This window comes from Crinia signifera, chromosome 2 (assembly GCF_055691185.1).
Source record: "Crinia signifera chromosome 2, ASM5569118v1, whole genome shotgun sequence".
Taxonomy (NCBI): domain Eukaryota; kingdom Metazoa; phylum Chordata; class Amphibia; order Anura; family Myobatrachidae; genus Crinia; species Crinia signifera.
The window spans coordinates 166319112-166339874 of NC_139218.1; the positions used below are offsets into that span (position 1 = coordinate 166319112).

Consider the following 20763-nt stretch of genomic DNA (forward strand, 5'->3'; position numbering starts at 1 on the left):
TTGAATAGGTCATTCAGATTTTCGGTGAAAAAGATTCACCACAGGGAGTGAAAACAGCTAGATTCCCCACCACAAATGGTGAATCCTGAGCATTGAATACGGCCCTATGTCTATTATACCCCTTTCACACCAGAAATGCAGAGACAAACCCGGGAATGGACAAGCAGGGACATTTCCGGGTTGGGACCCATTCACACATGCTTTTGAAGCAGGGACAACCCGGGTCGGTACCTTTCATACCAAAACTGGGTTGACCCTGCATTTATCATTGAAAATTGCCTTTTTTAGGCCCACATTACATTATTGATTATTAAAAATTAGACACCAAACAGTTGTAGTGTTTTAACCTTGTTTACTTCAAGAAAACAAATGAGAAGGCATATATAAAACTTTGCCTATTTCTAGGCACAATAGTGCAAGATAAATACAAAAAATATAAAGGCACATTACACAAATCAAACAACCCCCCCACCCCCGCTCCCCACAATCATCAAACATCCCACTCCCGCCCCGCACAAGCATTAAACATCCCCCCCACCCCCGCCCCCTAAACAGGACCTTATGAATCAGGCCAACTTTTTTGTAAACTTGAAAAGTGCTCGGCAAACATCGATCGGCCATTGTAAACATCAAACCTGTAAAGTGCACAGGCATATAAAGTGCCCAACTATCAGCATATAAATAAAAAAATAACACCCTAAAAACCCAACCTCCCCCCGCCCCCCTACCTACAAAAGTGCCCTTAAAGCAGCAATACTATTTCAAAATGAAATGTGCCTTTAAAACAGCAATACTATTTTAAAATGCCTATTGCAATTGCCTGTATACAGGGTATTCAGGCGAGGATGGTGGCGGGTTATGAGGATCATAGTATGGACCTCTGGAATACGGCTGGTAGCTATGCTCAGGGGCAGTAGGGCCTTGGTTAGCTGGGAGCATGTTGTTACCCACAAAGCTAGGCAGGATGTGTTCCAGGAACTGGAATTGACGGTCTTGGTAGCTGTGCAAGATGCGCTCTTGGTGACCCATTATCTGCGTTATGAAGGTCTGCTGCAGCTCTCTTTCCGCCTCGATGAAATGGAGTTGCCGGGCATCCTCCTGTCGCTGCATGTTGTTGTCCATGTCGCGCTGTTCTTCACAGAGCACCCTGGTCATTTACCGTGCTGCGAGCTCTACTTTGGTGGCTTTGCGCTTCCGCTGTGGAACTGTATATACTGCAAGGGGAGTAAAAGAAGGAGAAAAAGGCATAAGAAAAAGATTGTATGTGTTTGTGGCCTACTCCCACCTACACTTGATGCACTCTGTGACACCAAACTTTGCAGTGGACTGTTATGGTGGCGTATAGTGCAGCATTACTGTGTATTGGAATGCAAGTGCTTAGGACGTTCAAGCAAGGATAAATACTTACTATTGGTGCGCATCACAGGGAGAGCTTTCTTGGGTGTCGCTTTGTGTATGGCGGGCACATCACTCTCTTGGATGGTTTCTACGCTGGTGCCGCTTATGCTGTCATCTGCATGGTTAACGGAGGAGTTTAAATCGGTGTCATCTGGGACTAGTATCGGTGATGTTGGCCCAGGTGATATTGGCCCAGATTGGGTACTGTCCATCGACTGATTATTGTCTTCATCAACCACCAATGAGAGAGTGACCGAGCTGGAGGAGGACAGGCTGACGGGGTCACTCAGCGCAGTGTGGCCAAAACATGCTTTGCACAGCTCATAAAAGACCCAATCTTGCCTTGCAGCCCCGCTCTTATTCCGATTGCGGTCATGTACTTGCTGCTGGCTGCGGTGCCAGGGCCTTGGCAATGTTGTGGTATATCTGGGCATCCTTCACAGTGCCTGTAATCTGGCGCCGGATCTCCTCTTCCCCTCTGATGGCTAACAGCTCGCTCACCTCTTCATTCGTCCAAGACATGGCAGCCACACTTGCAGGGGTTAAAACCCTCTTTGCCCGAGTTGCTTGCAGGGTTTAAAATGCACTTTGCCAACAGCACGTGCAAGCTGTATCTCCCTGCACGCTGTTTGCTGCCTATGGGCGTGTCTGGGAGCGTCCAGCACAACAGGAAGTTGCCCTGCTAGCAAATCAGCGTTAACTGACAGCAGAGGCAACACGGGAAGCAGGGACATGTCCCTGCACCTTTCACACCAGCCAGTAGTCCGGGAAGGACCCGGGAGTAACCCTGGTACCTAGCCGGGTTGGATTGCCGGCAAATTAGCCCGGGATTTTGTCCCGGGAACCTTTCACACCAGAGCTAGTCCCGGGTTGTTCCCGGACTCAACCCGGGAATTTAGGCTGGTGTGAAAGGGGTATTACTATTTGTTCACAAATGTAAAACATCAGAATATTCTGGCACTATAGAAGTAGTTGTTAATTAATAATAGATCTGCACACTCCATGGCTCAACAAGCTTATTTCAGCCCATAATTTCCTAGCAAACACTGTGCCGACTGACTGACTCTCCCAGGACCTAATCCACCTACTGCTGGACCCCATTCTGCCTGATGCTGACCCTGCACCATAGACCTGTGCATTTAATGCCATTTTGCTATACATTCATACATTTACATTTTCTTCTCCTGTTACCAATCCTGTGGCTCCTGGCAAGGATGTAACTACCATAGGTGCAGGGGGTGCAGCTGTTATAGGACCCAGAGCTGAAAGGGGCCCACTTTGCCTGTCAAAGTATCATGTGCTGTATACATTTTTCAGCATTAGGTGATAAATAGGGGCCCTTCCAACCTTCTATGGGGCCCACATGTATCTAGTTACGCCACTGGCTCCTGGTTTCTGATGATTTTTGGTGCTTAATAAGCTTTACTTAAAAAAACAGATGGTCCTCACCTTTTCTTATACCATATAGGCAGCATTTCCATCTTGGCTCCTTCTGTACATTATCCATATATTAACCCCTTGAGTACCAACATCTGTGAGAGATGTGCAAAATATCTGATAAAAATGCCAGCATCACTCACATTTTTTATATCACTTAAAATAAAAAAAATTTGTTTATAAAAAGATAAAATTTTCAATATAAGGTAAACATTACAGGTCATTACGATTAATAAAAATGTTTGCTTGGCAATGTTTCACACCTATTTTCACAAATTCACTTGGCACTCAAAGGGTTAAAGAACTTTAGCTCTAATATGGACAATTAATAACATTGTGACTCATACCAACTACAATACAAACCAGTTCTTCAATGTTAAAATTGTATTAGATTTTTTGTGTGTGTGTGTTTCAGAACGCCTATCATTTTAAGAATAAGGGGGAGATTCTCTAAAGCAGAAATGCGGTAAAAACCCTGTTATCGGGTTTTTACCGCATTTCTGTATGCTGTATGGCTCCTCCGCAGTGGCATCGCTGCGGAGGGAATCGCCAGCAAAAGCTGGCGATTCCCTGCAGAAGCCTATGGGCTTCTTACCGCAGTGCTGTTTGAGGGATCCGTCAAGGATCCCTCCCAGCATGCCCTGCGGCCGGCGCGTCACTCTGCGCATGTGCAGATGGACTCCCGGGTCACAGACCTGGAAGTCCAGTGCCGCCACCGCATTGCAAGGGACAGCTCTTATCGCAAGAGCTGTCCCTTGCGTTAATAACTGAATATGTTACAGCATATGCTGTTATTATAAATGCGGTGGCCGGCGAAGGGGGGCGAAACAGGGCTGTGGATGTTACAACATTCCGCCCATAGTCAATAAATAAGATAAAGGGGGAGATTCTCTAAAGCAGAAATGCAGTAAAAACCCCGTTATCAGGGTTTTTACCGCATTTCTGTATGTTGTATGGCCCCTACGCAGTGGCAGCGCTGCGGAGGGAATCGCCAGCAAAAGCTGGCAATTCCCTGCAGAGGCCTATGGGCTTCTTACCTCAGCGCTATTTGAGGGATCCATCACGGATCCCTCCCAGCATGCCCTGCGGCCGGCACTGCATCGCAAGGGACAGCTCTTATCGCAAGAGCTGTCCCTTGCGTTAATAACCTCATATGTTAGAACATATGTGGTTATTAATAATGCGATGCCCGGCGATACAGGGCTGTGGATGTTACAACATCCCGCCCAAAGACTTGTCAACTTTTGCTAAAGGCATCTCTTATAGGTCACACATGGCTCAGTGTGTAAGCTATTGCTGCCATCTTGTGCTTAGTCAGAAAAAGTGCATGGTACTGCTTTACAATTTAAGTTGCCATCTTGTCATATCTATCACGGAGACACTGTGGCTAACAATTGGATTGCTGATGCTTGCAAGATGGTATTGATGCCTCAAATTCAAATAAAGAGCTTATATTGACTACCTCTCATCTTGCCAGCTTGTTATCTCTTGTTCATTACTGCCTACAACAATTACAGGTTGTTTTTTTTACACTTTTCTTTATATTCTCTATTGTGACATTCCTCTTCTACTTCAAGTTCATCCATCAGTAAGCAATTCATTGCACTGATTCTTTATTTAGTTTCAGTAAATGAAATAAAATCCAGATATTGCTGCGATAGTAGCACACACACACAACAAAAGGATGGGGGCATTAGAACCCACTGATATGACACTTACAATGCTAAATCAATAACCAAAAAGCCTGATGGAGGCAGAGCAGAGAATTTAAAACGTAGAGGGCTTCAAATAAAGAGGCTTTATTGACTTCCTCTCATCTTGCCAGCTTGTTATCTCTGGCTGCTTGTTCATTACTGGTTACGGTTGATACTGTAGATCTACAGTGTCTAGATAGACAGTCAATAGATGTACCCCAAAGGTCGACGTGTAATAGGTTGACAAGAACAAGGTTAACTGGTTCAAAATGTTGATATGAAAATGGTAGACACATAACAAGGTTGACTTGAGTTTTTCATGATTTTTTTTAACCTGCTTCAGGGGCAAATGCAGGATTTATAAGGGATATTTCTATGTGTGTGTGTGTGTGTGTGTGTGTGTGTGTGTGTGTGTGTGTGTGTGTGTGTGTGTGTGTGTGTAAATATATGTATATAATACATATGCAATCCCATATACCAGCTTTTTAAGTACCCTAACCCTCTCCCCTTACCCCTCAACTCTACATGCTTGCCTAACCCTATCTATTCCCCTGTTAGATGGGGGTGGGGGGAGGGAATGAAGGAATCCACTGATGCAACACTTACAAAGCTACCGTAAATCAATAATTAAAAAGCATGCTGGAGGTAGAGCAGAGAATTTAAAAAAGAGAATGTTGATACATCGTGCAGCTTCGGGGGGATGTGGCTGGCTGGGGTGCAGGAGGGATCACAGCAGGGATCAGAGATTCATTCAGGTGATACTTAATATTTGTGGCTAACCCCCCAAAAACTGGTGTTTTCTGGGATTAGCTGCAAATATTAAATTATATTAAATGATAAATGGGACCCAAAATCCACTTATAATTGCATGAGACCAACTGAACTGCTGAGGATACTATTACCCTATGTGACACATGGATTGTAGTATGTGTCTTCCCTCCTAATGTCAAAATGGGGGATTGCAATTTTGCTTAATAAATCCTTGATGTATAATTTTAATAACAAATTGGTAGATCACAATGACAGATATTTTGCTCCAATATCATTATAGGTAAAACAATGCATACTATAATAAACTTGCATTTACCTGTTAAATTGTACGCGCAAATTTTCTGCACTGAGTACTTTTCTAACTGAAGTAAAAGTTACAAAACAGTGTTATTATTAAAGCCAGCTATATTCAGGCTAAGCAACTCTATGACACTCTCCTAAATGAACCAACCCTGAGCCACTACATAAAAAAAAAAAAGTTTCACAATAGGGGTATTAAGCCAGGGTATATCCATAATTGGCAATACTCTGTAGTGTGAGCTGGGCCAAAATGACAGGACTGGTAGCAAATGACAATGTCCCCTCTCTGCAACTAACTTGGGCCCCTTTTAACAAGTCCAGGCCCATGTAAAGAATACCCTCCCAGTGGTGCACACAGGGGGGTTTCGGAGTACCCAGAAACCCCCCCTTGACAGGCCAGGATTGGAGCTGCGTGTGCGCAGATCCTCAGAGAGGGCCTTATTCTAGTTTACTCTTTCTGACAAAACCCTTCTTAGATGGACAAAACCATGTGCACTGCAGGGGGGGCAGATGTAAAATGTGCAGAGAATTAGATTTGGGTGAGTTATTTTGTTTCTGTGCAGGGTAAATACTGGCTGCTTTATTTTTACATTGCAATAGATCTCACTTTGAAGTAAAACCCCACCCAATTCTAATTCTCTCTGCACAAGTAACATCTGCCCCACCTGCAGTGCACATGGTTTTGTCCATCTAAGAAGGAATTTGTCAGAAAGAGTGAACCAAAATATCCCCCAGAGTTCCACCAGCAGCAAATGGTGGAGGGGAGCTCCTGACAACCGGCAGAAGCAGGAAACGGGAGAGGCTTGCGTTCAGCTGCAGTCGGTAGCTGAGCAACAGGCCTGTGCGGCTCAGCAGCTATGACATACAGAGGCTGGCCACAGCACTGACATGAACAGCAGGGGGAGCAGAACAACTCCTATCTGGCTTATCACAGAGAGAAGCAGCAGCAAGTGGAGAAACTTCTCCCCACGGCAGCGCTGGCTGTATCTCCTGTGTGCAGCAGAGAGGTGAGGGGGCAGGTTGTCAGCTGTATGCAGTAATAAACTCTCATACACTGACATTTTTAGTGTGGTGAGTGGAGCAGGGGGGTGTATTCTCATGCTGCTGTTGAGGGGAGGAGAGGTGAGAATGGTGCCTGTACTGGAATGGGATCATTCGTCAGACTGCATTTAGGTCTACAGTCATTAGGTCGACCCCACTAGGTCGACTGGCAGGAAGGTCGACCTGACTTAAGGTCGACATGGGCCAAGGTCGACATGACTTAAGGTCGAATTTGCATAAAGGTCGACATGAGGAAGGTCGACTGGTCATAAGGTCGACATGGGTTTTTCACTGTTTTTTGATCCGAATGTCGACACAGTCGACATGGACACAGTTGGCAATGAGAATCGGACCCTCGCATCGCTCGCGATGCTTCGGGCACGGTGCCTCGCTGCGCTCAGCACACTATTTTATTCTCCCACCACGCCCTAGTGGATGGTAGGGCATGAAATACCGCCTGTCGGCACATGTCGGCTCAAAAAACAGTGAAAAACCCATGTCGACCTTATGACCAGCCGACCTTCCTCATGTCGACCTTTATGCAAATTCGACCTTAAGTCATGTCGACCTTGGCCCATGTCGACCTTAAGTCAGGTCGACCTTCCTGCCAGTCGACCTAGTGGGGTCGACCTAATGACTGTAGACCTAAGTTCATTCTAATAGATGACCGCATCCCCCTGTACTGGTGGGGGTGGAGGTGCGATAGTGCCTGTGCTGTTTATTGGGAGGAGGTGGGTGATGGTGCCTGTGCTGTTTATTCTGGGGGGGGGTGATGGTGCCAGTGCTGATTATTGGCGTGAGGGGGTGATGTGCCAGTGCTGTTTATTGGGGGAGGGGGGTGATGGTGCCTGTGCTGATTATTGGGAGGTGATGGTGCCTGTGCTGCTTATTGGGGGGAGGGGGGTGATGGTGCCTGTGCTGTTTATTGGGGGGAGGGGGGTGATGGTGCCTGTGCTGTTTATTTGGAGGAGGGGGGTGATGGTGCCTGTGCTGTTTATTGAGGGGAGGGGATTTATGGTGCCTGTGCTGTTTATTGAGGGGAGGGGGGTGATGGTGCCTGTGCTGTTTATTGATGGGGGAGGGGTTATGGGGCCTGTGCTGCCTGTTGTGGGGGAAGATAATGGTGCTGTCTGGAGTGGGGGTGAAGGTGCCTGTAGGGGTAGGGTGAGTGATCGTGCATGTGTGGGAAGGGAGGGGTGTTATGGTGTCTGTTCTGTTTGTGTGTGCGTGTGTGTGGGGGGGGGGTTATTGATGGTGCATGTTGTATCTTGCGTGTTTTAATACCATTTCTGTGTTTCACATTGCAATCGCATATGCATTTGTGACTCACGAGGTGTAACTGCGTTGTAATGGGGTGCTTTCAAATGTGTCAATGGAACTGCTGGAGCTAAATAAAAGCATAAAATGTCTGTTGCCAGTGCATGGTGGTAATGATGGCTAGTAGCAAACCATGCATACGTATATTGAGCAGGATCACAGCAAGTTACATTTGAGCGGATATACACATTTATTTAATGCATTAATGCAGTATACTTGCATTAGGCTAATGGAAATCAGATGGTGCTCTTGGCCACCTGGAAGAGTAGACAAGGCTCCATGAGCTGCCCACTACCGCCACAAACTTGGGTGTGGGTAAAAGCCGGAAACATAGTAAATGCATTGAAAAAGCCATAAATCATCTAAAGTGTATTAAAAGGTCTTTAGGTCGACTCTATTAAGGTTTACATGCATTGGGTCAACCACTGAAGGGCGACAGGCATTTGGTCAACACCTGAAATAGGTCAACATGGGTAAGGTCGACAAGGTGTGAAGATCGACACAAGCTTTTCACAGGTTTTTCTTTAGCAGACATGTGCCGACAGGCGGTATTTCATGCCCTACCATCCACTAAGGCGTGGTGGGAGAATAAAATTGTGTGCCTGAATCATGATGAGAGGATGTGTTATGTGGTACATTTAGACAGTGTACATGTCGACTGTGTTGACATTCAGGACAAAAAAAAGTGAAAAACTCATGTTGACCTCGACTGTCGATCTTCCCATTGTCGACCTAATGCTTGTGTCGACCTTCAGACACTGTCTACCTATTTCAGGTGTCGAACTAAGGCCTGTCGACCTTCAGTGGTCAACCCAACGCATGTTGACCTAATTACCCATACCAATCGGAAAATTTGGAAATCATAGCATTGAAAAATTTGCCATAGACAACATAATAAATTGTCTTAATACATGAAGAAGGTTTAGGATGCAGTAAACTTTACTACATTTAACTCTACCTGCAGGGTGACGCAGAATATAATGTGACACTAGTGATGTTAAACTCATGGCCCTCTAGCTATTGTGGAACTACACATCCCAGCATGCCTTGCCACAGATATCCACTACCTAATAGAAAAATCTGCTGCAGGGCATGCTGGGATATGTAGTTACACAACAGCTAGAGGGCCATGAGTTTGATACCTTTAGGCTGGTTTCACACACTCCGGCTCCTGCCGGACAGTGAAAACCCGCACGGCCAGGGAGCCTTGCCGCACACAGTATTTTATCATGGAGGGGATGGCTACAGCCCGGCAGCCGTCCCTTCCAGTGACGGGATCCGGCTGCAACCGTGCGGCCGGGCCGTGGCTGTCCCGTGTAAATGGACACAATAGTGTCCATTCACAACTACTGAGTGCAGCACGGCTCCCTGGCCGTGCGGGATTTCGCCGTCCGGCAGGAGCCGGAGTGTGTGAAACCGGCCTTAGTGTCACATTAGATTCTGCACTACCCTGCATATAGAGCTAAATATAGTAGTTTACTGTATCCAAAACTTTCTTCATATAATGTGACAATTTATTTATGATTATGGCTAAAATTTACACGGTTTCCGACTTTTTCAATGCATTTACTATGATTTCCAGGTTTTATAATATACTTTACATGGTTTACAGATTTTCTAATGCATTTACCATGATTTTCGGGTCTTCTAATAAACTTTACATGGTTTATGGCTTTTTCAATGCATTTACTGTTTCCGGCTTTAACAAACTTAACAATTGAAGTGGTCAGTTTGTTGTCCTGATTTTCACTGAATCACATCTTCTTAAGGTGCCCATACACGTTACAATTATTGTATACGTTATCGCATCTCGGTTTTGCAATGAGATGAGATGAGATCTAGTACAAAAAGTATGTGCCGCACATACTTTTTGTACTAGATCTCATCGCAAAACCGAGATGCGATGAAATGCGATATTGTATACAATAATTGTAACCTGTATGGGCACCTTTAGCCATGTTTTCATTGCATAGTGGAGGGCTTGGTAACAATGACATGACTGCAAATGCTGTGCCAGCAACCCCCCCTCACTGCCCCCTACTATGCCCATCTGGATGTCTCTAAGAAGTCAACAACTATTTAAGCAGTTATTGTAAGATGTATTTCATAAAGAACTACACTCACTATATATAGCCTTAGCAAGTTAAGGTTTGGTAGTAAGCCCACAACTTGGACCCCTTCTTTTGGAATCTAATTTTGAACAGAAGCTGAAGTCATTATTTTCTAAAACCACCAGGAGCTCTGGAGATACAGTCCCTTTTTTTAATTCGCTCTCAGAGGCAAATTCCCTCTGAAATGGACAAAACCATATGCACTGCAGGTGGGGCAGATGTAACATGTGCAGAGAGATTTAGGTGAGTTATTTTGTTTCTGTGCAGGGTAAATACGGGCTGCTTTATTTTTACACTGCAATATAGATCTCACTTTGAAGTAAAACCCCACCCAAATCTAATTATTTCTGCACAAGTTACATCTGCCCCACCTGCAGTGCATATGGTTTGTTCATTTGAGAAGGAATTTGCCTCATAGTGAACTAGAATAACCCCCACAGTCTTCAGTTAAAATTAAAAGGGTCTTTTATCAAATAATACTTGCAGCACAGTCATTTTAAGGAGTACCCGCAAGTATTAAAGATCTCCTGGATGTGCCATGAGACCGTCAGCTAACAACATTGTAGACAATGAGGGGACTTGTCTCAGGTACTGAGTAAAGATACATCCGGGTAAATAAGGATTTCTGATTACTGTGAATGGCGGACATAATGGATCCTTATTTTGGGGGATGACTGCATAAATTACTGTATATGCCCCAATGTGTATAATAATATGCCCCAATAAAGGTAAAAAAAACAACAACTCACCTGCTTGGATCCTTAGGGCATCTGTCCATTCAACTGCCACTTTCCATGAAAACTACCCACTAAAGCAGCGGTTCCCAAACTGTGTGCCTTGGTACCCTGGGTGCCTCAGGACACTTGCAGGGGTGCCTTAGGTTGGTGGACCAAGATCAATTCATATTATTTATGGTCAATGTACCAGGCAAAACTAGTGCTTGTGGCTGCCAATAATAATATATGTGGAAAAACAGAAGCAAATCCTGTCCCTCACCAGATAACTGTGACATATAAACACAATGCACTTAGTTTAATATTTTTTTATGAATTTCTCAATAAGAAGCATTTGGCCTAGGGGTGCCTTGAAAATATTTTGATGCTTTAGGGTGCCGTGATTAAACCAATGCAGTGTTCAACATTTCTACTTTTCCACTTTTCCAGAATATAGCGTAGAATATAGCTATAATCATTTAAATGGCTTTTTTTTAGCATAATATGCATATTTACTCAAATTCAGTTGTCATTCCAAAACTCCCCATTATGAAATCAGTGACTGATTACTGCTAGTTTTGCATATCGGAATAGCAATTACTTAATGTACATCAATTTGAATCAATATTTATTATTACTATCTATCTACATTAAATAAGTCATGTTGTGGGTGTACGCCTTGGATGTATTTTGCAGCTAATAATACTCGGTACTGTATGATGCTGAATAGTTTGTATTCTACACTGACAATTCCAACCTGAGCCTAGTTGAGCTCCAAATTGGCTGTGCAACTCTGATGTGAGGATAACTTGGTAATGAAACCTGCCATACAATTCCAACAGCACAATTGAATTGCTCCAAAAAACTGACACAAACAACATTGACAACAGAGCAATTTGGATTTAAGTACATTTTAAATGTAAAATGCAAAAACACTATGTAGTTACCATAACTCCCAACATAACCCTCTCCAGGAGGGACACAATGCTCTGCTCCTGGACTTTATGCATGATTGCCATCACGTGTTGAACAGGTTAATTGATAAGAAAGGTGCTTCAACACAGGTGACAGCAATCATACATTAGGAAGGAAGTGCAGGAGCAGAGCAATGTGTCCCTCCTGGAGAGGGTCATGTTGGGAGGAATGAATTACATCATGAACTACAAACTGTACACTATGCACATCAAGATGAGAACCGTGGATGGGGTGTGGTTACTGTAAAACATTTTTATGACAATATCATACTAAGGTAAAGGCATTCTACATGTTTTTGAGCCTTACAAAACAAATGTATAAACACGTTGCAGATTCCAAACGATCATTAGCATGTAAAGCAAATATACATCATTCCCCCCAAAAGTGAGAGAGCAGCAGTATGATGATTTAATCATTATACAGGGAGGCTGTGCAGTGTCTGCACCAGGGCAGCCTCACACGACTCTTGCTAGCAACTCCATATTAGGGCAAGAGACAGGCATGCTAGGCGAGGGAAATGGATTAAAAAATAAGAAAACAAAAATAATATGCCATGTAGAAATAAAGCTACTTTAGTAACGTGTTGCTGTGTGTGACAGTGGTGCAGAGAAGCGTGCTGTGGGCGTCACACCCGGAGTGTGGAAAGCCGTGACCAAAAGTGCTGATGCGGCGGCTCCTCGTGCTTTTAGACATACAAGTGACGCTGTTAGAAACATGGCGCATAGCTGTAGACATACAAACTTATCAGGGAAGACATGTGAGTTCCGTACACGCAATGTCTTTGCTGTCGGAGAAGGAGAGGAGGGTGGAGAGTCCGACTGGGACATCCGCGACCTGGGGAAATCCTTAGATCTGTTATACATTGAGGACATCTTGCTCCTATAGAAAGTCCCAGGCAGTTTCCAGAGTCTCCTTACGGGCACAGCAGACTAATGTGTGCGGCCACACAGTGTAGTATGCTGAATACTCCAGCTGCAATACAGCATAGAAGGGTAGGGGCTCAATAAGACCACCCCTGAAACATCCGAAAATGAAAAGAAATCAAATAAGAGTCGAGAGGAAGGGAATGGCAGCTGTGGGATAACGTGAGAGCAACAGGACGAGGCTGGAGGCTGGAGACAGCAGGACGCAGAAAGCTCTCCAGTTGGAGAAGCCAGGAGGATACACAAAAGTAATAAACACAGACATATAGGGCAAGGCACTGCTCACTTGGGTGGGAGGTGCTGGGAGAGAAACTCGCATAAGCTATCTGCTGCTAGCTACTATGCAGGATTATACATACATTGTGTTACTGGAACATAGGACGAGGCTTCTTATTCACTTCTTATTCGAGCTCCAGCTTCTTATTCAGGACAATCACTTTTACAAGGGATAATGAGTCATCAGCGTGCTGCCAGTGTTTTCACAACAGAAGCGCTTCCACATAGCCCGGCGGATAGCGCTTGTTATTTCTAATGGACTGCAGGGACCCCCGCTGCCTCCGCCGCCAGCTTTAAATACACAGCGCCGCAGGACAGGTACCCCCCTCCCCCGGCACCGGACAGCGCCGCAGGACAGGTACCCCCCTCCTCCGGCACCTGACAGCGCCGCAGGACAGGTAACCCTCCCCCCCTCCCCCGGCACCGGGGTGCCCCCACCCCGACTCGCCTGGGGCGCTCCGGTGCCTTGCACCGGCCCTGACAAAAAGTATGTGCATCACATACATTTTGTACTGTACGATGAGATGCCACGGGAGTGCGCATCTCAAAGTACAGAACGGACACCGCCGCATCGGAGCGTGTATGGTTTCAAGTGTCATATTTTTTGACCAACGCTGTTTTTAACCCTTGCAGGACATCAGCTACTTATTCAATATCATATCTGGCACCTATACCCATTTTAGTGCCTGATTTCTACCCAAATCCTTGTTGGTCAAATGAGATTGCAAGTGGGTCATATGTACGTGAACCCCCTGTGCGGGTTTCAAGTGTAATATTTTTTGACCAACGCTGTTTAACCCTTGCAGGAGACCAAAACACTGAATGAGTCTAAGCAGCCCACGCCAAAAGACTGCAGCACTGTAAACACCAGGGATTACCACTCCCTAAGAACAGGATCCAAATACAAAACGAAGAGTACACTTGCACTGTCTTATGGGGCCTACACACATGCCGATTTTGTGCCATTTTCTAAGCGATTTAGCAAGGTCGCTTAGAAACTAAGCATACATCGGTGTGTGTGTGGGGGCTAAACCGATATAGATGCGCGGCCCCGCGCGTCTAAATCGCATTAAGATGAAGAATGAGCATGTCCCATCAATCTAGCAAAATCGTTTAGCAAGACCCTGCATATCGGGGTCTTTTGTGTGGTGTCAATTTGGCATGCTTAAATCGCTAAGCAGAATCGCTGAGGCATATCGTTGACACATTTTGCACGTTCTAAGCAATATAGATGATTTTGTGCTCAAAGGAAATCTGCTATGCTAAATCTGGCATGCTATATCTCTGGCCAAAATCGGAATGTGTGTAGGCCCTATCAGACTGAAAACGGTCTGTCTTTCCAAAACCGGCGAGGATTCATCCGATTATATGTGGGCAAAGACAAGGCAGAACTGGTCAGTACTTATCAAACAGGGGCGGATTGGCCTGGCGGGAGACAGGGACACTTCCCGGTGGGCCGCCCCAAAAGACTCTAAAAAGCAGCCGCTCTCCCCCCACTCAGGGCCGCGGACCGCGCAACCGCAATCTCAGCATTTTGCCCAAATCAATACGGGGCCGCCGCCGTTTTGACAGTAGTCAAAATGGCCGCGGGAGGGCTACTGCGCATGCACAGCCGCATGCAGCTCCTCCCGCAGTGCAGCACCGCCCTTCACCATTCCCATGTCTCTCCCAGAGTCCCCGGACCGGACCCCTGGCACTGCGGCCACAACGTACCCCATAAGCCGACTTCTGCTCTCCCACTCTCTGCCACAGCATTTCTGGAAGTACTGCCAGTGCCAGTACAGAGCAGAAGGGCGCGACCCCGGCACCTGTATATTCAGCTGTGTCTCAGCCAAACACCTGCAGACTGACGGCAGAATGCAGGCTGCAGGGCTGCCTCACCACCCCGGAACCTGTGTGAAGCTGGCGTTTATTCAGGAGGCCAGGGTGGCCTGTGCTTCTTATACAGCAGGCAGGCGGGGCTGGGTTGTGACATCACCGCGGGGGCAGTGGAATTGATACAATAAAGTGGATGAAGACTACTCAGCACTTTTCCCGGTCATACAACCTCTCCTGGTAGTCAGTGAGTCATACATTTACTCCACAGTGCTGTACGATGTGTGTGTTTGGGGTATGCATATACAGTATGTGTGTGTGGGGGTGGATGTGTGCATAAACAGTATGTTTGTGGGGTGGCATATACAGTATGTGTGTGTGGTTGGGATGTGTGCATAATGCATATGCAGTATGTGTGTGTGTGTGTGGAGGGGGGTTGTGTGCACATAAAGTATGTTTGTGTGGGTAGTACATATACAGTGTGTGTGTGTGTGTGTGTGTGTGTGTGGCAGGGTGTGCATATACAGTGTGTGTGTGGGGGGGGAATGTGTGCATATACAGTATGTTTGTGTGTGTGGTTGGGATGTGTGCATATACAGTATGTGTGTGTGGTTGGGATGTGTGCATATACAATATGTGTGTGTGGTGGGGATGTGTGCATATACAGTATGTTTGTGTGTAGGGTGCATATACAGTATGTGTGTGGTTGTGATGTGTGCATATACAGTATGTGTGTGTGTGGGGGTTGTGTGGATATAATGTATGTTTGTGTGGGGTGTGCATATACAGTGTGTGGGAGGGTGTGCATATACAGTATGTGTGTGTGTGGGGGTCTGCATATAAAGTATGTTTGTGTGGGGTGTGCATATACAGTGTGTGTATGTGACAGGGTGTGCATATACAGTATCATACCCTCCAACTGTACCGATTTAGCCAGTACAGAACCTTTTTTAACGGCCTGTACCTGCTAAATCAAAGTGTACCGAATGTACTGTTTTTTGGGCTGTTCCCCCACAGCTGTCACAGTTGAGGCAGCACGGAGGTAAACAGCTGAGCGGTGGTGTCACTGAAAGTGGCGCTGGGAGAAGAAGGTTTGTCTTGAGGGTCTGGTTACAGTTCAGAACTAGGCGTTTACACTGACAACACTGTTAGCCAATGGTAGCCACTTTCGATGAACCACAGCCAATCACCGCACAAGCATCACGGCCAATCATAGAGCCGTGTGGGGGTGTAAAAGATGATTCAGTGTGAACAGTACACATTCGGAAAAGGGACGTGGCCACATCCACTTTGCCCATGCCCACGCCCCCTTTCTGAATGTGTACCGGTTACTGCCCTTCAAATGTTGGAGGGTATGCAGTATGTGTGTGTGTGTGAGGGTGTGCATATACAGTATGTTTGTGTGGTTCTATAGATTGTAAGCTTGCGAGCAGGGCCCTCCTACCTTTTGATTCTCTGTAAATACTCTGTTGTATCACTGTCTCCTTTGTAAAGCGCAACGGAATATGCTGTGCGATATAAGAAACTGTTAATAAATAAATAATTAATATGTGTGCATATACAGTATGTGTGTGTGGGGGTTGTGTACATATAAAGTATGTTTGTGTCGGGTGTGCATATAGAGTGTGTGTGTGTGTGTGTGTGTGTGTGTGTGTGTGTGTGTGTGTGTGTGTGTGTGTGGTAGGGTGTGCATATGCAGTGGGTGTGAGTCACTAAGCAGAAGTCCCAGCTCACGGTTTTCCCTGTTCTTTGTCTTTGTGCTTCCCTGACTTTTGCCGTCGGAGTAGTGCAGCTGCTGGAAGGGACCGGAAGTACATTGGGTCAGCGATGGAGGGAACTTGAGGCCACATGGTGAAACTAAAGCCAGGTTAGTACACTACACTACACTACACTGAACAAAATGTGTTCAAACCGTCAAGGTTATCTAAAGATGCCCCTCCTGGCAGCTCAACCCAAACCATATACCACCCACCCACAGCCTATAGGCCCATACACACTGGGCGACTTTGAGCTGAAAGTTGCTCAAAACACCCAGTTTCAGCGGCTTTCAGCTCAAAGCCGCGCAGTGTGTATGGCCCGGTGAGCGCTGCTGCATGCTCCTGCAACATCGCCGGGAAAGCCGCTCATCTGCTGGTTATACCAGCAGACGAGTGGCTTTCAGGACGGCTTTGCATAGCGCTGCGCTATGCAAAGCCAGCCTCCCGCCTCCGACGGCACCAGGCAGGGGAAAAGTCGCTCAGTGTGTAGGCATCATCGCTGTCCATACACGCTGGGCATAGACACCCAGTATGTATGGACCTTAACGCTAACCATACCTCCCCCTCAGCATAACCCTACCCATACACAAACTTCTGCAGCCTAACTAACCATAAACTTAGCTCCACAGCCTAACTCTACCCATAAACACACTCCCACAGTCTTTCTCTACCCATACACACACCTCCACATACACACACTCTACCCATACACACACTCCCGCAGCCTAACTCTACCCATACACACACTCCTGCAGCCTAACTCTACCCATAAACACACTCCTGCAGCCTAACTCTACCCATACACAGACCCTTGCAGCCTAATGGTGTGTACACATGGTAGATGTGCCTTAAGATCCTATCCACGATCTGATCAGATAAGATCGTGGATAGGATCTTAAGGCACATCCGATTTGCATCCTATCTTGACTATATAGTGCAGATCTGCACTATATAGACAAGGCAGCCAAGACTTTCTGGCTTCCGATACGTGAACGCGCATCGGGATCGGATCGGGATCGCAAGGGTTAAAACCCTTGCGATCTGCATCCGATGCCGATCCAATGTTGACTATATCGTCAACATCGGAAAGGAAATCGGACCGTGTGTACACAGCATAACTCTAACCAAACACACTTTTCAAGTGTGAGATTAGAAAAAAAAAGTTATGTAGAATTAGTTTAGAAATATATAGAGTGAAAATGTAATAGGGTGAGAGATTTAGTAAGAAATCTCCAGTTTTTTTAAAGTGGCAATTATTTACACTGCAAAACCTTTTGCAGTGTAAATGATTGCCGCTTTAAAAAAACCTGGAGATTTCTTACCAAATCTCTCACTTTCTGATTTTCTCACCCAATTGCATTTTTCCCATAGTATTAAATAGAAAAAGGGAAGTACTTTGGCAAATACAAGATGGAGAAAAATATTGCACACTGTATTCTAGTTTATTAAAATGACCACGCCCCTGTCCACACCCCCTCAAGAGATCCCGCCCCCACATAAGGGCTGCTTTGAGAACTTTCCCGGGCTGGTTTTAAATCCCAATCCGCCCCTGTTATCAAATGACAAATAACAATATAGGGGAATTGACCCCTACAACTGACCTGTCTGCTGTGCCCTATAGTCATATAAAGGCATCTTTAGCAGGTTAATCTGGTCTTTCTCTCCAATGAAATTAGAGCTCACCATGTGCAAGTGCCCTATGTTCCTGGAAAGGTTTCTTTCATGCCGGTCAGCAGGAAGATATCCCAATCATAAACGGTCCAGAGTGGGTAAAGCACAGGCTTTTATTCGGAATATAAGAAGTGCACAATTTCCAACGGTAGTAAAAACTTAAAAAATGAACAATAAAAAGTCCATATAGCAATGGGGGCCCACGGAAACAATCCTCCACCTCAACTCACCCGGGTTAGAGAAAAAAGTGGGTGCCAACAAGATGAAAATGGTGACACTGGAACCCCAAAGTTTATGGACACAGATCCTCCTACCAAAGCGTTTTGGGCTTCACACAGAGCCCTTTTTCAAGGTATATATGAGCAAATTATTGGCAAACATTGGCAAATTCTTACCAAATTCTTATCAAATATATTAAGAGTAATCCCAAATTTGTATACAGGAGGGCTAAAAATTTGAAAGAAGCTATTGTCAGCAGTGCCATTAATGCAACGGCACCATATAATCCCATTAAATCGAAGGGTTTTCATCGATGCAGCACTTGCAGTCCCTGCCGATTGTGTAAGAGCCCCACAACAGTAATTCAACAATTCAAATCTGCTGTGACTGGAAAAGTATATGATATTGAAGAATTTATTTCCTGCAACTCTAAGTATTGTATCTATCTACTGGAATGTGATTGCTCTAAACAATATATAGGTAAAACCAAACGGGTTCTAAAAGTGAGAATGGCGGAACACGTCAGAAATATCAAAATGGGCCTTGAATTGCACAATGTGTCTGCACATTTCAAGCAATCGCATGGTTGTGAGATCTCACACTTAACATCATTCTGTGGGATCCAAACTGTTAAGACACATTGGTGTTAGGATCCGCCTCCAGCGGATCTGTGTTATGCGCAGATTCACGTATTCCCCTGCGTGTTGGCTCCCTGTGTATTTTCCTGTCTGTGTTGGAATTTGCTCGTTGGTGACCTCCGGTGGTCAGCCTGGGCCATTGCAGCTCACTCTGTCTGTGTGGGTGTGTGATTAGGGCTCAGGTGTTCTCATCAACTGCTAGCTTGCTATGCTCACCTGCAGGCTATGTGTGTTGATCACTTCCTGGTGTTCACTATATAAACCTCCTCATCTATTACTTCCTTGCCGGTTATAGCTTCTGTCTTTGCTAGAAGTGTTCCTGTGCTCCCATCCTGTTCCTGAGTCCGTATCCAGTATCCAGCCCATCCTTGTGTCCATGTGCAGCTTCCAGTTTGTTCCAAGTGTCCATATCCAGTATCCAGCCCATCCTTGTGTCCATGTGCAGCTTCCAGTTTGTTCCAAGTGTCCGCATCCAGTATCTAGCCCATCTGTGTGTCCGTGTGCAGCTTCCAGCTTGTTCCTGAGTCTGTATCCAGTATCCAGCCATTCCGGTGTCGGTGTGCAGTCTCCTGTCCTTCCTTGGTTCCAGCTGACCTGTCCTGCTGCGCACAGATAAGTGGGGTATTCCCCCAAAACCTCCTTTACTGTGCTTTTGGTTATACTGAGACACCCCTGTGTATTTTTACACTTGCTTTGGATTTATGGTACACCTTTGCGTATTGTTACGCCCGTAGTTGAGCCATTGTTCTCAGTGAGATTAGGGCCCCTTGCCATCTCAGGGTTAGTTAGGTTATCCCCTTGCGCTCTCCTGGCCTCGGCAGCAGGTGTTGTCCCCCCTTAAGACCTGCCTGTAGCGGAGCGGAGCGGGCCTAACTCGCTCCCCAGCCGAGACGAGCCCAGGCGAAGCCTAGCTCTGCACACAGCTGCCGACTCCTGTCTGAGGCAACGGAGTTAGGGTCCGGCAGGGGTCCCCTTCTCATAACATTATAACCGGCCATACAGCACTCTGGAGCTGGGTTCTGCCCTCTCAGTCCAGAGATTTTCAGCCGTGTCAGTTTTTTGCCCGTGTCAGTTTTTTGCCCGTGTCAGTTTTTTGCCCGTGTCAGTTTTTTTGCCCGTGTCAGTTTTTTGCCCGTGTCAGTTTTTTGCCCGTGTCAGTTTTTTTGCCCGTGTCAGTTTTTTGCCCGTGTCAGTTTTTTTTTTTCTTGTGTCAGTTTTTTCTTGCTGGTGTATAAACTTGCATGGCCATATCATGCAGGCCATGCAAGAGTCATTAGTGGCTCTAAATTTGGCATTCAATGCCTTTAAACCTGGGCAGTGGGAGATGTTGCAGCAGTCTCTTCTGCAGCTGCAAAGACTCATCGCTGATATTTTTCTGATCCTCCCAGAGGTCACTGGGGTTCGTTCAGCCCCTAATGAGGCCCTGCCTAAGGAAGTATTAGGCAGCAAGTCCTCAGACCCAGAGGGTCAGGTAAAGCATAGAAGTTATCTACGGCCGAAGCTTCCGTTAGAGGAGCGTCAGCGGCGTAGAAACCTTAATCTATGCTTATATTGTGGAGATTCTGGCCACTTCTTGCAGACGTGTGGCTTGCGTAATTCCGGTGGTGCCGACAGGGTATCTCCTCTGGCCAGGTCTGAGCAGGTTGTCAGATCTAAGCCTGTCTCCACTGTGGCAGAGGAGCTCTCTGCCGAGTCTCCCAGTAAAAG

The 20763-nt window shown here is 46.0% G+C and overlaps 1 protein-coding gene across 4 annotated transcripts in view; it reads right to left on the bottom strand.

Moving 5' to 3' along the window:
* Positions 1-12909, bottom strand: part of LOC146060197 (protein phosphatase 1 regulatory subunit 12B-like) — a 168560-nt gene extending 155651 nt beyond the window's left edge. For 2 of the 4 annotated variants that reach the window (XM_083173168.1, XM_083173166.1), the window contains exon 1: positions 12495-12909. In XM_083173168.1, coding sequence (XP_083029294.1) covers positions 12495-12629 — 135 coding nt within the window. In that variant the 5' untranslated portion in view covers positions 12630-12909. Of the gene's footprint in view, positions 1-11729; positions 11817-12494 lie in introns of those variants that run through there. The other 2 variants (XM_083173167.1, XM_083173169.1) reach the window with 2 other exon arrangements.
* Positions 12910-20763: the final 7854 nt, after the last annotated feature.